The 11391-nt window shown below is 47.1% G+C and overlaps 2 protein-coding genes across 3 annotated transcripts in view; one reads left to right on the forward strand and one right to left on the reverse strand.

Moving 5' to 3' along the window:
• E4F1 (E4F transcription factor 1) overlaps positions 1 to 2767 on the reverse strand; it is an 11802-nt gene extending 9035 nt beyond the window's left edge. Inside the window, exons 1-3 of one of the 2 annotated variants that reach the window (XM_035131133.2) lie at positions 2491 to 2767; positions 1308 to 1432; positions 96 to 192 (exon numbers count right to left, since the gene is read on the reverse strand). In XM_035131133.2, coding sequence (XP_034987024.1) covers positions 96 to 192; positions 1308 to 1432; positions 2491 to 2659 — 391 coding nt within the window. In that variant the 5' untranslated portion in view covers positions 2660 to 2767. The remainder of the gene's footprint in view (positions 1 to 95; positions 193 to 1307; positions 1433 to 2490) is intronic. The other variant, XM_035131134.2, reaches the window with a different exon arrangement.
• On the forward strand, positions 2764 to 8597 carry PGP (phosphoglycolate phosphatase). The gene is made up of 2 exons (XM_035131151.2): positions 2764 to 3770; positions 6067 to 8597. Exons 1-2 carry the CDS (start codon positions 3173 to 3175, stop codon positions 6390 to 6392), a joined length of 924 nt encoding a protein of 307 aa, XP_034987042.1. The 5' UTR covers positions 2764 to 3172; the 3' UTR covers positions 6393 to 8597.
• The last annotated feature ends 2794 nt before the right edge of the window (positions 8598 to 11391 follow it).

An 11391-nucleotide genomic window follows, 5' to 3' on the forward strand; every position in this document is an offset into this window, starting at 1 on the left:
TGGAATTCAAGCTTATATTGTTTGATTGACCTTTATGTACTTGCTACAAGTTTATTGACACACTCAAAATACCTCAGAAATTTTGGTGAACCTACCTAGTATTGCAGATGTATTGCTGATTTCTTCTGTTATTGGAGAAGCTTCAACAACTATATGAGCTACAGTTATAGGCTCTTCAACAGATGAAATGACCTGTGCAGCAAACTGAGTTTTAGTAAGAGAATGCATTTTGCAACAGTTATAGCCAAACAGTGAGAGATGCAAAATTTAAAATATTTCTCTGCTCACAGTTTATTCACTCTTCACCAAAGTGATGGAGAATTTCCCTAGTGCAGCCAAACACCTAAGACAGGCATCTCCAAACTGCGGCCCTCCAGATGTTTTGGCCTACAACTCCCATGATCCCTAGTTAACAGGACCAGTGGTCGGGGAAGATGGGAATTGTAGTCCAAAACATCTGGAGTCCCGAAGTTTGGGGGTGCCTGACCTAAGAGGTTTGTTGTTTACACCAAACAAGTGTTGCTTGCAAAGGAACACCTGGGAGCTCCTTTTGAGGTTCAGTGGTTCCTTTGGAATCATGTTCATAGACGCCTTAAAACCTAACATCGGGTGTGGAGGTGTGCTTTGGAGGAAATGGCTTCACAAGTCAAACTAAGAGCCATGCCAGGCCCAATTAGGCCCACTGGCCAGAGGCTTCCCACTACTGATTTCAACAGTAGCCTGTTGACTTACTCTGCCACTCTTGCAGTAGGACTTTTGAAAAAAAGACATCTCTGTGAATTTTCCAGGCATCACACCTAAGCCTCCCCCAAACCCATCCAGTAATTACCCAAATTACTACTAGAGCAATATTAGGGAAGCGGGTGGCGCTGTGGGTTAAACCACAGAGCCCAGGGGCTTGCCGATCAGAAGGTCGGTGGTTCGAATCCCCGCGACGGGGTGAGCTCCCGTTGTTTGGTCCCAGCTCCTGCCAACCTAGCAGTTCGAAAGCACATCAAAGTGCAAGTAGATAGATAGGTCTGGCGGGAAGGTAAACAGTGTTTCCGTGTGCTGCTCTGGTTCGCCAGAAGCAGCTTTGTCATGACCTGGAAACTGTACGCTGGCTCCCTTGGCCAATAACGCGAGATGACCGCCGCAACCCCAGAGTCCGTCACGACTGGACCTAATGGTCAGGGGTCCCTTTACCTTTACCAGAGTAATATTGTCATGCGTTTCCCCCACCCACTGCCCTCAATGAGAAAACTTGTCCTAGCAAGCAGTCTCAGGGCTAGAAGAGAATCCAGCCATCGCCTTCTCAGGAAACTTGCCGGGGTTGTTACTGCTGTAGTATCTTGTTGCCTCTGGCAAAGCTTTTGTAATTTGTGCTGTACAAATTCTTCCAAAGAAGTGAACTCTGACTGGCACCGACCACACTTGTGCCTGTCATCTTCATCTAAAATTCAAAGGATAAGAAAACTGTCACCATCTTCAGATGGAATAACAAGACTATTTAAAGACAAAGCATTCAGACCAGCTGGTTTCTAGTTTATATTGGTCATTATATGATTGGAAGTTGTATAAATTGGGTGCTGGCAAGCAGCTGATAGGATAGCTTGAGGACACACCCTGATATAAAAGCATCCAGTAAATGTGAAAACACAAGCTGAGAAGAATTTAACATTGATTAAGATTAGAACTTGATTTTGCAATGCTTAATAAGGGTCAAGTGCAAAAAGGGGCAGAGCTCCTGCACCCTAAAAAGCTGTGTAGAAGAGAATTTCAATACAGCAGTTTGCACAACAAGTTACACTGCTGAAATCCCCATTCCCAGCACTTCCACTGTCCTCTCTTGCATGTGACCATGAAATGCATGCTTTCTCATAGAAAAGATGTAGGCAGGAGCTATTTTACAACTGAACAACTCTGGCTAAGAAACAAGCTTGTCATGTTACTTTTCTGACTTAGGCACATTAGAAGAAACAGTGTTCCTGATCATCCACATCCATGCTGTTTAAAAGAACAGGTGTTGGGCTAGATTAGAAAGAAATGAAACTTCGGGGACATAGACTCTGAAACCTCACTGCAGCTTTTGCAGACCTGCCACCCTCCAAATGTCTTGGACTACAACTCCCATCAACCCCAAGCATGGCCACGTTGACTGAGGCTCAGAGAGTAGTAGTTCTGAGAGTAGTAGAGGCTGGAAGCGAGGAACCCGAGGGATGCTGCGTGGCACCCTTTCCCCAAGGCGACGCTTGCCATTCCTCGCTTCAAAGCAGGAGGAGCGCAGGCGCGACAGCGTAATTCTCAGAAGAGAGAGGCCTCCACTCCCCCATCGTATTGGCCTTCGCCTTTATTCGGTGGCTTAACGAGCTGCTGCATCGACCAAGCCCAAGAGCGGGCTGCGCAAAGAGCTGAGGGGACCACGGGCACCCATTCCTCCTCGGGAGGGACATTAGTTTAGAGAGAGTAAGTGACCCCCTCCCCCCCCATCCCTGCCTGCCAAGCCGGTACCTTCTTCACCGAAAGGCGCCGGGAGACTGAGGAAGGCGGCGGGCCCCTGGTTCGCGCCGGAGACAGCCTCAGCCGCACACTCCTGTCCCCGTGGCCCAACTGCCGTAAGCCCCGCCGGCCCAGCGCTCGTTGCCATCGCGGCCTCCATGTCGCAAGGCGCCGCAACCATCAAGATGGCGGCTTTACGGCCGTGTCGTCATAACAACGAGCCCGGCGCCGCCACGGGGCGGGGCCACAGAGCCCGAACTTTTGCCAATTGAGGCGAAGCTCGGGGTTTCCTCTCCTCAGCTCACCTGAAGTGGGCAGGGCCACCACGGCACCGCAGCCAATGAGGAGCAAGGGCGGAAAGACTCTATTTCGGCTAGGCCAATGGGAACCTCGCAAATGCGGACGAAGCCCGAGCAAACGAAGCGAGGAGACGGCGTCTCACCCAATAGCAAACTGGCTTCGCTTCATCTCGGCCAATAAAACAGCTACGGTGAGCGGGGCTCAGGCAGGGGTCTAAAGGCTGCGGTCACCTCACTCTCTCCCTCAAGGCGCAAGATGAGGCGGAGCCTGAAAAACTGGCCCCGCCCAATCAGCGCCAGCTCGCGCCGCCTCCCAGCCAATCGACGTCAAGGAGAAGTCGTGAGAAGAAAGCAGCGCCGGTTTCTCTCAGTCCGTCCATCCCAGCAGGTCCGCGATGACGAAGCGGTGCGAACGGCTGGGATCGTCGGCCGCGGCGCGGTCGGCGCTACGGGACGCGAAGGCGGTGCTGTTCGACTGCGACGGGGTGCTGTGGCGGGGCGAGGCGGCGATTACCGGTGCGGCGGAGGCGCTGGGCCGCCTGGCGGGCGCCGGGAAGCAGCTGTGCTACGTGACCAATAACTCTTCGCGCACGCGCCAGGCCTACGTGGAGAAGTTACAGCGCCTGGGCTTCCCGCCGGCCGAGACGCGGCAGGTCTTCGGCTCCGCCTACTGCGCCGCGCGCTACTTGAGCCACGCCCTTCCTGCAGGAGGCGCCGCCTACGTGCTGGGCGGGGCCGCCCTCAGCGCCGAGCTGGAGGCGGTAGGCGTGGCGCACCTGGGCGCGGGCCCCGCCCCCGAACCGGGGTCCGCCAACTTTGGCTCCCGCGCCCCGCTCGATCCTTCTGTGCGGGCGGTCCTGGTGGGTTACGACGAGCACTTCAGTTACGGCAAGCTCTGCCTGGCCCTGCGCTACCTGATGCGCGACGGGTGTCTCCTGGTGGGCACCAACCGAGACAACCGTCTGCCGCTCGAGGGAGGGAGCGCCGTCCCCGGTGCGTACACGCGTGTTCTTGTGTATGTGCGCGCGCTCCCGCGTGCTTAAGTGCGTCAGACCGCATTTGAGCTCCAGCTGAGCGCGACCGTCCGGAAGGGTACAGGTGGCTGAGCGAGCATAGGACGTGACTGGGGACACGTTCACACGCTCACATTTAAAGCGCTACAATATCACTTGAACAGCCACAGTTTTTCCTAAAGAAAGCTGGGAGCTGTGGTTAAAGGTGCCGAGGGTTGTCAGTAGACCTCTAGTTGCCTCAATTCACAGTGTAGTGTGACAATCAGTCCCTCATCCAAGGGAGCTCTGGGAATTGTAGCTATGTGAAGTGAATGGTGGTCTAGCAATGCTCAGCACTCTTAACAATATATCATGGCACCGAGAAGTCTTTGGGCAAAGCCACAAGTATTTAAAGTGGTGTACTGCTTTAAATGTACAGTGTCAATTTTGGCCTGTGTCTGGCTACATCTGAGTGCATGCAGAATGTGATAGGCGCAGGCCATAGCTGTCAAGTTTTCCCTTTTCTCATGAGGAAGCCTATTCAGCATAAGAGAATTTCCCTTTAAAAAAGGAGAACTTGACCGGCTGAGTAGGGAAGTAAGTAAAGTGTCTCCCTTGCCTTTCCCCTGCAGGAATGTTGCTTTTTAATGTTTTAAAACATATTTTGTTATCCTGTATCTGTGTATTGGAAGCAATTTTTGAAATCCAGCCCATTTTTTATCATCACTACCCTGTTGAGATAGAGGGGTCAGCAAACTTTTTCAGCAGGGGGCCAGTCCACTGTCCCTCAGACATGGGGGGGGGGAGACTATATTTTGAAGGAAAAAAATGAATGAATTTCTATGTCCCACAAATAGCCCAGAGATGCATTTTAAATAAAAGGACACATTCTACTCATGTAAAAACATGCTGATTCCCGGACCATCCACGGGCCGGATTGAGAAGGCGATTGGGCTGCATCCGGCCCCTGGGCCTTAGTTTGGGGACCCCTGGTTACGTAGTCCTAAATTACTCAGTGAGCATAGAGAGCTTATACCTCATCTCAGGTCAAGACTAACCCTCATCCCAAACTTCCTCTAGCCCATTTGTTCAACTCCTGTTGGCCCTCATTAGTATGGTTAAGTGTGAGGAATGATGGGAGCTGTAATTAGGAACAGAGGATGCTCCCTTAGATCATTAGCCTCTCTAGTTCAGGACCTGCTACATTGGTAACTGCTTTCCAGCATCAGTTCTTTTATGGTATGTGGGCAGCACACTGCAACAACCTTTCCCAACTTAGTGCCCTTCAGATGTTGCTTGGCGAATAGCTGTAGCTTAATAGTAGAGCACTTGTCCTGAATGCAGAATGTGCCAGATTCAGTTTTTGGATTATTTATTGGAAGCTGTGACTCCATCTGTCCTTCACCTGATGTCACATTTGGTGTAGTGTCTGTGGTAGGTGTTCATGGTTTGGGGAAAATGGCCTCGTGAGCCAATCTGGAACCCATGCCAGGCCTAATTAGCCCCATGGGTTGTAGGGTCTCCATGTCTGGGTTGGACAAAAAGTTGAAAAGCAGAAGCAGAGATACCATTGGTAGTGGATGAACACACATGAAAGAGAGGTAGGAGCCCTAAAATGAAGACAAAGTTCTGATTGGGTGAAGACAGGTGGAGGCCTTTCTGATGAGGAGGGCCTTGCTAGGCCCACCACACTAGCTGCTTCCTGATATGTGGGCAGATGTTTTCATTTTAAAAAAAATGTTTAATGTCTTTTATCTGGGTGAATAGTTGCTTCAGGTGTAAAAAAAGTGCCCACAGGTGTAAAAAAAGTGCCCACAGTTGTTTTGCTCTCAATTGGGTCTCTTCAGCATTTGTCAGACACCATGGTATGACCATCCTATGTCAGTCTTTAACTGTGGGGGTTGTCCAGTGGAATGTACCGACTAGTGGCTGTTATGGAGTACCAACAGCTACTTTAAAATGGTGCAGAGATTATGATAGATGTGGGCTGGGGGGGATCATCTGTGAGGCTTGGCAGATTTGACCTGAAAAATTGCCTTTAACATTTCTGAGGAACAGAACTTTACATTGTTCAGCCAATGTGGGGGTGACACTGTTTTCTGTATGATTCCCTGCTTGGGTATTGCTCAGCGCATGACTAGTGTTTGCCTTCTTTACTAGTACAACATAGCTGGGTTCTCACAGCTCAGCTGGCTTCCCCCACTGACAGGCTTTATAGACTTCTGAGATGAGTTTTGGGTTTGCACTTGTTCATCAATGCTGTATCTGGCTCACAATTGCTTTGCTTCTCTTTTTAGGAACTGGCTGCCTTGTCAAAGCAGTGGAGACGGCAGCAGAGCGTGAAGCATTCATCATCGGCAAGCCCAACCGCTACATCTTTGAGTGTGTGGGCAAGGAGTTCAATATCGATCCTGCTCGCACCATCATGGTCGGCGACCGCTTGGACACAGACATCCTCATGGGCAACAACTGCGGCTTGACAACTCTTCTGACCCTCACAGGGGTCTCCACCCTAGAAGAAGTAAAAGGTCACTTAGAGAGTGATTGTCCTGAGCGGAGAAACCTAGTCCCCGATTACTATGTTGATAGCATAGCCGACCTTCTCCCCACCCTCCAGGATTAAAAAAGGGAAGTTTTCCAGCTTTAAAAATGTATCTTCTACCCACCCCCTTACCCTCAGTGGCTCGAGGCTGGTAGTATCACCTCGATTACTGCAATGCACATGATTGCTGCTTGCAACTTCAGAGACTTTTAGTGTGTAAGTTAGAATTCAAGGTCTCTGTTTACAAATTCCTTTAAAATGCACTTTGGAAAAAAGAGGGAAGTGTGTTGTGTTGGTTAGCTTTCAGATGTTGTGAAGCATTAAGTATGTCTTTAAACAACCACAGTGTTAATGGCATCAGGGTAGAGTCTTGCTCAGCTGGGTTAAAGGGATCGGGCAGGCTTCTCTTAAAACTTTTCACTGTGGTTCTTTGTGGAAACTATATCCTCGTATGTGGGAAATTCAGGGAAATGAGCAGTAGGAGGGCAATTGCTCTTTTCTGACCTGTAGAACTTGACTTTTAGCTTGGTTTTGATGCTTACTCAGGTCCTGGTTTTAGGCAGCCTGCTTCAGATGTGATTCCAGGAAATAGAAAATCACTTGTGTGTTCAATACTTTTGTTGTTACGCCTTTCCACACAGCCATTTGCACTCGCTTCAATATGCAAAACATGAAAGATGCTGTCGTGTTTCATTTATTCCTCTAAGATAGTAGGGGTGTGTGTATGTGTGTATAAATATATATATAGTGATGTGAAGAACAGATGTCTATTTTTAAAGTGAATTATAATATATCAAAAATAGAATTTATTGTTCAGGAGAAATATCAATAGATTTCTAAAAGATCTTGCTTGTGTTCTTCAGTACATACCACAGCAATACCTGCCCAGTCTGCAAGATGAAGCACCATTTTAAGTAAGGATCATTTGAGGATTCCCAAATTGTGCTAATGGTTGAATTACACATGCAAAGTTACAAAAATGCCACAGTCACATGAAGGTCTTGCTACAAGTTGTAGTAGTTAATGATCCCAAGCATAAATTGTACCATCTGCGGCATCCTCTAGCATAAATAGGTGCCATTTTGCTTTTAAGCCATTTTAAAGTCAGTGCTGATGAAGCAACTACAGTAACTTGCCCTGTGCTTCCTATTAAAATCTTAATAGTGGGTTGTTCAGAGGACATTGGAAGTCCTTTGCAGATCCACCTTGACACCAGTTGTCTGCTGAAAATGGGTGTTCAAGCCATTTTGTTTTGCTGTTTTGTAGGAAACATGATTAAATGCACTCTTGAAGTGTCTGCCTAGTTTTGTCCTTGTGACACTAAATGCCAAATTGTGTAATAACAGCTCAAGAAATCAGATTTGGAAATGTAAGGATAAAAGCAGCACTCACTTTGGGTAAACAACAGATGATGCTTGTTTGCTTTCATTTTCCAAACATTGCCCAAATATCTCTGACAATATTGTGTGCAGATTATGCTTCCTGTATCACAGACACTTGAAACTTGCATGAACTTGCCACTTTTTGATGCAGCAATAATTGTGTTGTCCACCGTGAAATATATTTTGTATTTATAAATATTATAGGATCAGCATTGATACATACCTAGAAGTGCTAAAGATACACAATAACACACCCCCACCCAGCAAGGTGCCCTTTATAATCTGTATCTCAATAGAATTTTTTTCTTCTTAGACTTGCTGAACTGATTTGTAAGCCTAAAGGTTGTTCTCCGTCTTCGATGATGATGCAAACTGTTTCTTTCTTTCTGTTTGGACTGACTTGAAAATAACATGATGTCCTTTTGCTAGGACTTGTGCTTATGCAAATCTGGGGAGATTGAGGAATTGTTCCATATATGATAAATGTTGTTTAGAAACCTGTCAACAACTGCTCAGACTTACTAGCCATGCAGTAGAGCCTTTCACCACTTTTCACTCTTTCTTCCCTTGTTGTGAAACTGTGCTGGTGAAAGACCAACCAGTCTGTGTAAAAGCATCGGGGGAAATTCAGTCCTGTTCTTGAGTCATATTAAACAATAAGTCTCTCTCTTTTTTCTTTGTGTTGTCACTTTTTAATTCTGCATGCTATGAACCTCACTCATGTTCATCAAAAATAATATGCAAAATAAACCTTTTACCCTGGTTTTTTTTACTGTAATTCACATTACCTCCATAAGGTTTCATTTGAATTGTCTGTAGCGTCATGATCGAATGTGGAAGAGACCTGCTTGAGAGCTAAATTGTGCAATGTTATAAATATCCAGTAGACACCAGTGGGAATAAGATTTTTCTTTTATTTAAATTGGCTGTGTGTTCTTTCCTGTTTCAAATTAATAGTTTGAATTTTTGGTTCCTAATGTAAGGTTAGTGAGAATTGTTTTTTGGTAAAATGAGACTAGCAATCCTATATAAATTTATGTAGAAATAAGTCCTACTGTTATCAGGGGAGTTTATTGTTTACAGTTGCAGCCTTAATCTCCCTTTTTAGAACTCCGTACCTTCTTTGCACATACAGACTAGGCTCAAAAATAATGGCCAATTGTGGTTTATCCATCAGGTCTGAGCTCCCAGTACGTTTTTGAGCACAATTCAAAGTGTTGGTGCTGATCTTTAAAGCCCTAAACGGCCTCGGTCCAGTATACCTGAAGGAGCGTCTCCACCTCCATCGCTCTGCCCGGACACTGAGGTCCAGTGCCGAGGGCCTTCTGGCGGTTCCCTCGCTGCGAGAAGCCAAGTTACAGGGAAGCAGGCAGAGGGCCTTCTTGGTAGTGGCACCCGCCCTGTGGAACGCCCTCCCACCAGATGTCAAAAAGAAAAATAACTACCAGACTTTTAGAGGACATCTGAAGGCAGCCCTGTTTAGGGAGGCTTTTAATGTTTAATCGGTTATTTTATTTTTCTGTTGGAAGCCGCCCAGAGTGGCTAGGGAAACCCAGCCAGATGGGCGGGGTATAAATAATAAATTATTATTATTATTATTATTATTATTATTATTATGCCTGTCACATCATCCTTGGAGGTTTTGGATTTCTGAAAAATTTTGGATTCAAAATTAGTGTCCTATTGCAATAGAGATCTAATTTAGCATGTTTTTACTTATTTTTAGTGAAAATAAATCTCCAGATGTTTTGTGCTACAACTTCCATCAGTTCCAGCCAGCACATTCCTCAAAGAATTCACCACCCTGAGCCGGTATTTGGCTACATATCACAAAGTTGATTACTGGTTTGCTTTTAGCTATTTAGAGGCATGAAAGGGCTGTTTAGCCACAGCTGAGCAGGAGCAGAATGGGTGTTCTGAGGAAATGGTGCCAGAGGAAAATGTGCCCAGCCTTAACCTTGGGCCATGAAATGCACGAGTGTGTGTGTTAATTATGAGAATGAGCATGTCGGCATGAAAGCATTTTTCTTCTGGCCCCCACCCCTTTTTCTAATGGGCCTCAAGCAAACACCGCAGGACAGTGGTATGATCTTTTGCCAGAAGAAATAGCTTGGAAGCAAAAGATGGCAGGTGCTTCATAAGACGATGATGACAAGCTGTCATCATAGCCTTGCCCCAAATGATCTTGGGGCAAGCTCACTGTGGAAATAGCCAAGGCTTCAGGGCATTTCATTGGACTGTGAAACAAAGTAAACTGGGCCAGTGTGGTGAGCTTCTCCACTGACTCTACAAGTAGAGGTTCTTTCTATGGGCCTTTGGATTCTTTATTCCTGTTCTCCACCTATCATAGGTATGCGCCCACTTTGCTACTTGCTTTTACTGACAGGGAGAATCAGCCATTCTCTCCTCCTCCCTCCCAGGAGTCTGGTGCAACTTGAAAACTGTCAGCACCTGAAAGTGCCTCATTTGAATGTGTGCTACCTCTGCTCACACTCCCATCTTAAAACTTGACCAGCTGCAGACAAGCATGGCTTGAGAGAAACAACATTTTTTCTCTCTCCCCACCTTCTGCAAAAAAAACCAGAAGGTTTTTTTGATCATTCTCGGTGTCAATGACCATGCTGCCATCTTAAAATGGAACGATCCAGTTTCCCAAATTGTTGAAATCGCAAAGTTGCCTCCTACTTCCTCTTCAGAGTCCTCAAAAAGACCCATTTGCTTGATATGCAATACTAAAATAGATTTGTATTTGATAATCACATCAAGTAACCTTTTCCTGTTTCTGACCATGTTAATTCAGGAGAGTCGTGGTTCTATGCGCTGCAGAGGTTCGGAAGGTGACGGGTCTGAATGGCAGGTTCTCTCCAGGAGCAGATGTCTCAGACCTCTGGGCAGGCTGGCACTCTTCTCTACTTGTTTTCACTTCCTTCCCTCCCCTCACCCCAAATGAGAGAGATGTCTGGCCCATACCAAGGGCGGCTGCCAGAATGCAAAGGTCTCACACAAAGCCCCCAATTGTGTTCCCCATGAATGTGTTAGCTGTCTCACAAGGAAGGACAGTGAAAGCATCACCATGCCCAGGACAGCATCTTTCTGCAGCCTCTGTTCCCTCCCACCATTTAGAGCATCTAACGTTTCACCACCACGTGGCTCCTTCTCCAAGTCAAGGTGCCAGGGTGGGCAGCAAAAAGGGGCATGTTCTCGGGTTTCAAACCGGATTCTGAGGGATTTGATAATGCACAAGCTCTATACTGTCAGAAGGTAGAGTCAGAGGAGCAAAGAGGGCATCGAGAATGGAGGAACAGACTGTGGCCCACATCACCCCCTGTCCAGTAAGTACCCTGCCGCCTTTTTCCCCCCCACAACCCAGCACCTGCTACTCCTTGGCAGCAGTAAATGTCCCTTAATGGGTTCCTGATCTGTTTCTCTTGGGATTTTTCCTTTTAAAGGAGTGGAGTAACACACAGGAAAACTTGCAAATGGATTGCGTCCCACATTATTGGGACACCTGGAGTTCTCAACTGGGAGTTCTCAACTGGGCGTCTTGGGATCAGGGTAGAAGTGAGAGATACAGGTTGAGAAAGGGAATTAAGAGAATGCTCTGATCCAAATCCTTTCATTGCCCCAGGACAGGGGTACCCGCTGTGATGTTCTCGAGATGTTGGGCCCCCACTTCCCATCAGCCCCAGCCAGCAATA

Source organism: Zootoca vivipara, chromosome 14 (assembly GCF_963506605.1).
Source record: "Zootoca vivipara chromosome 14, rZooViv1.1, whole genome shotgun sequence".
Lineage (NCBI taxonomy): Eukaryota > Metazoa > Chordata > Lepidosauria > Squamata > Lacertidae > Zootoca > Zootoca vivipara.

Bases quoted from the DNA above. Each gene is read 5' to 3' on its own strand.
- PGP (XM_035131151.2), top strand. From the start codon at position 3,173: ATGACGAAGCGGTGCGAACGGCTGGGATCGTCGGCCGCGGCGCGGTCG. The intron at 3,771-6,066 runs GTGCGTACACGC...TTCTCTTTTTAG, and splicing joins GGGAGGGAGCGCCGTCCCCG to GAACTGGCTGCCTTGTCAAA.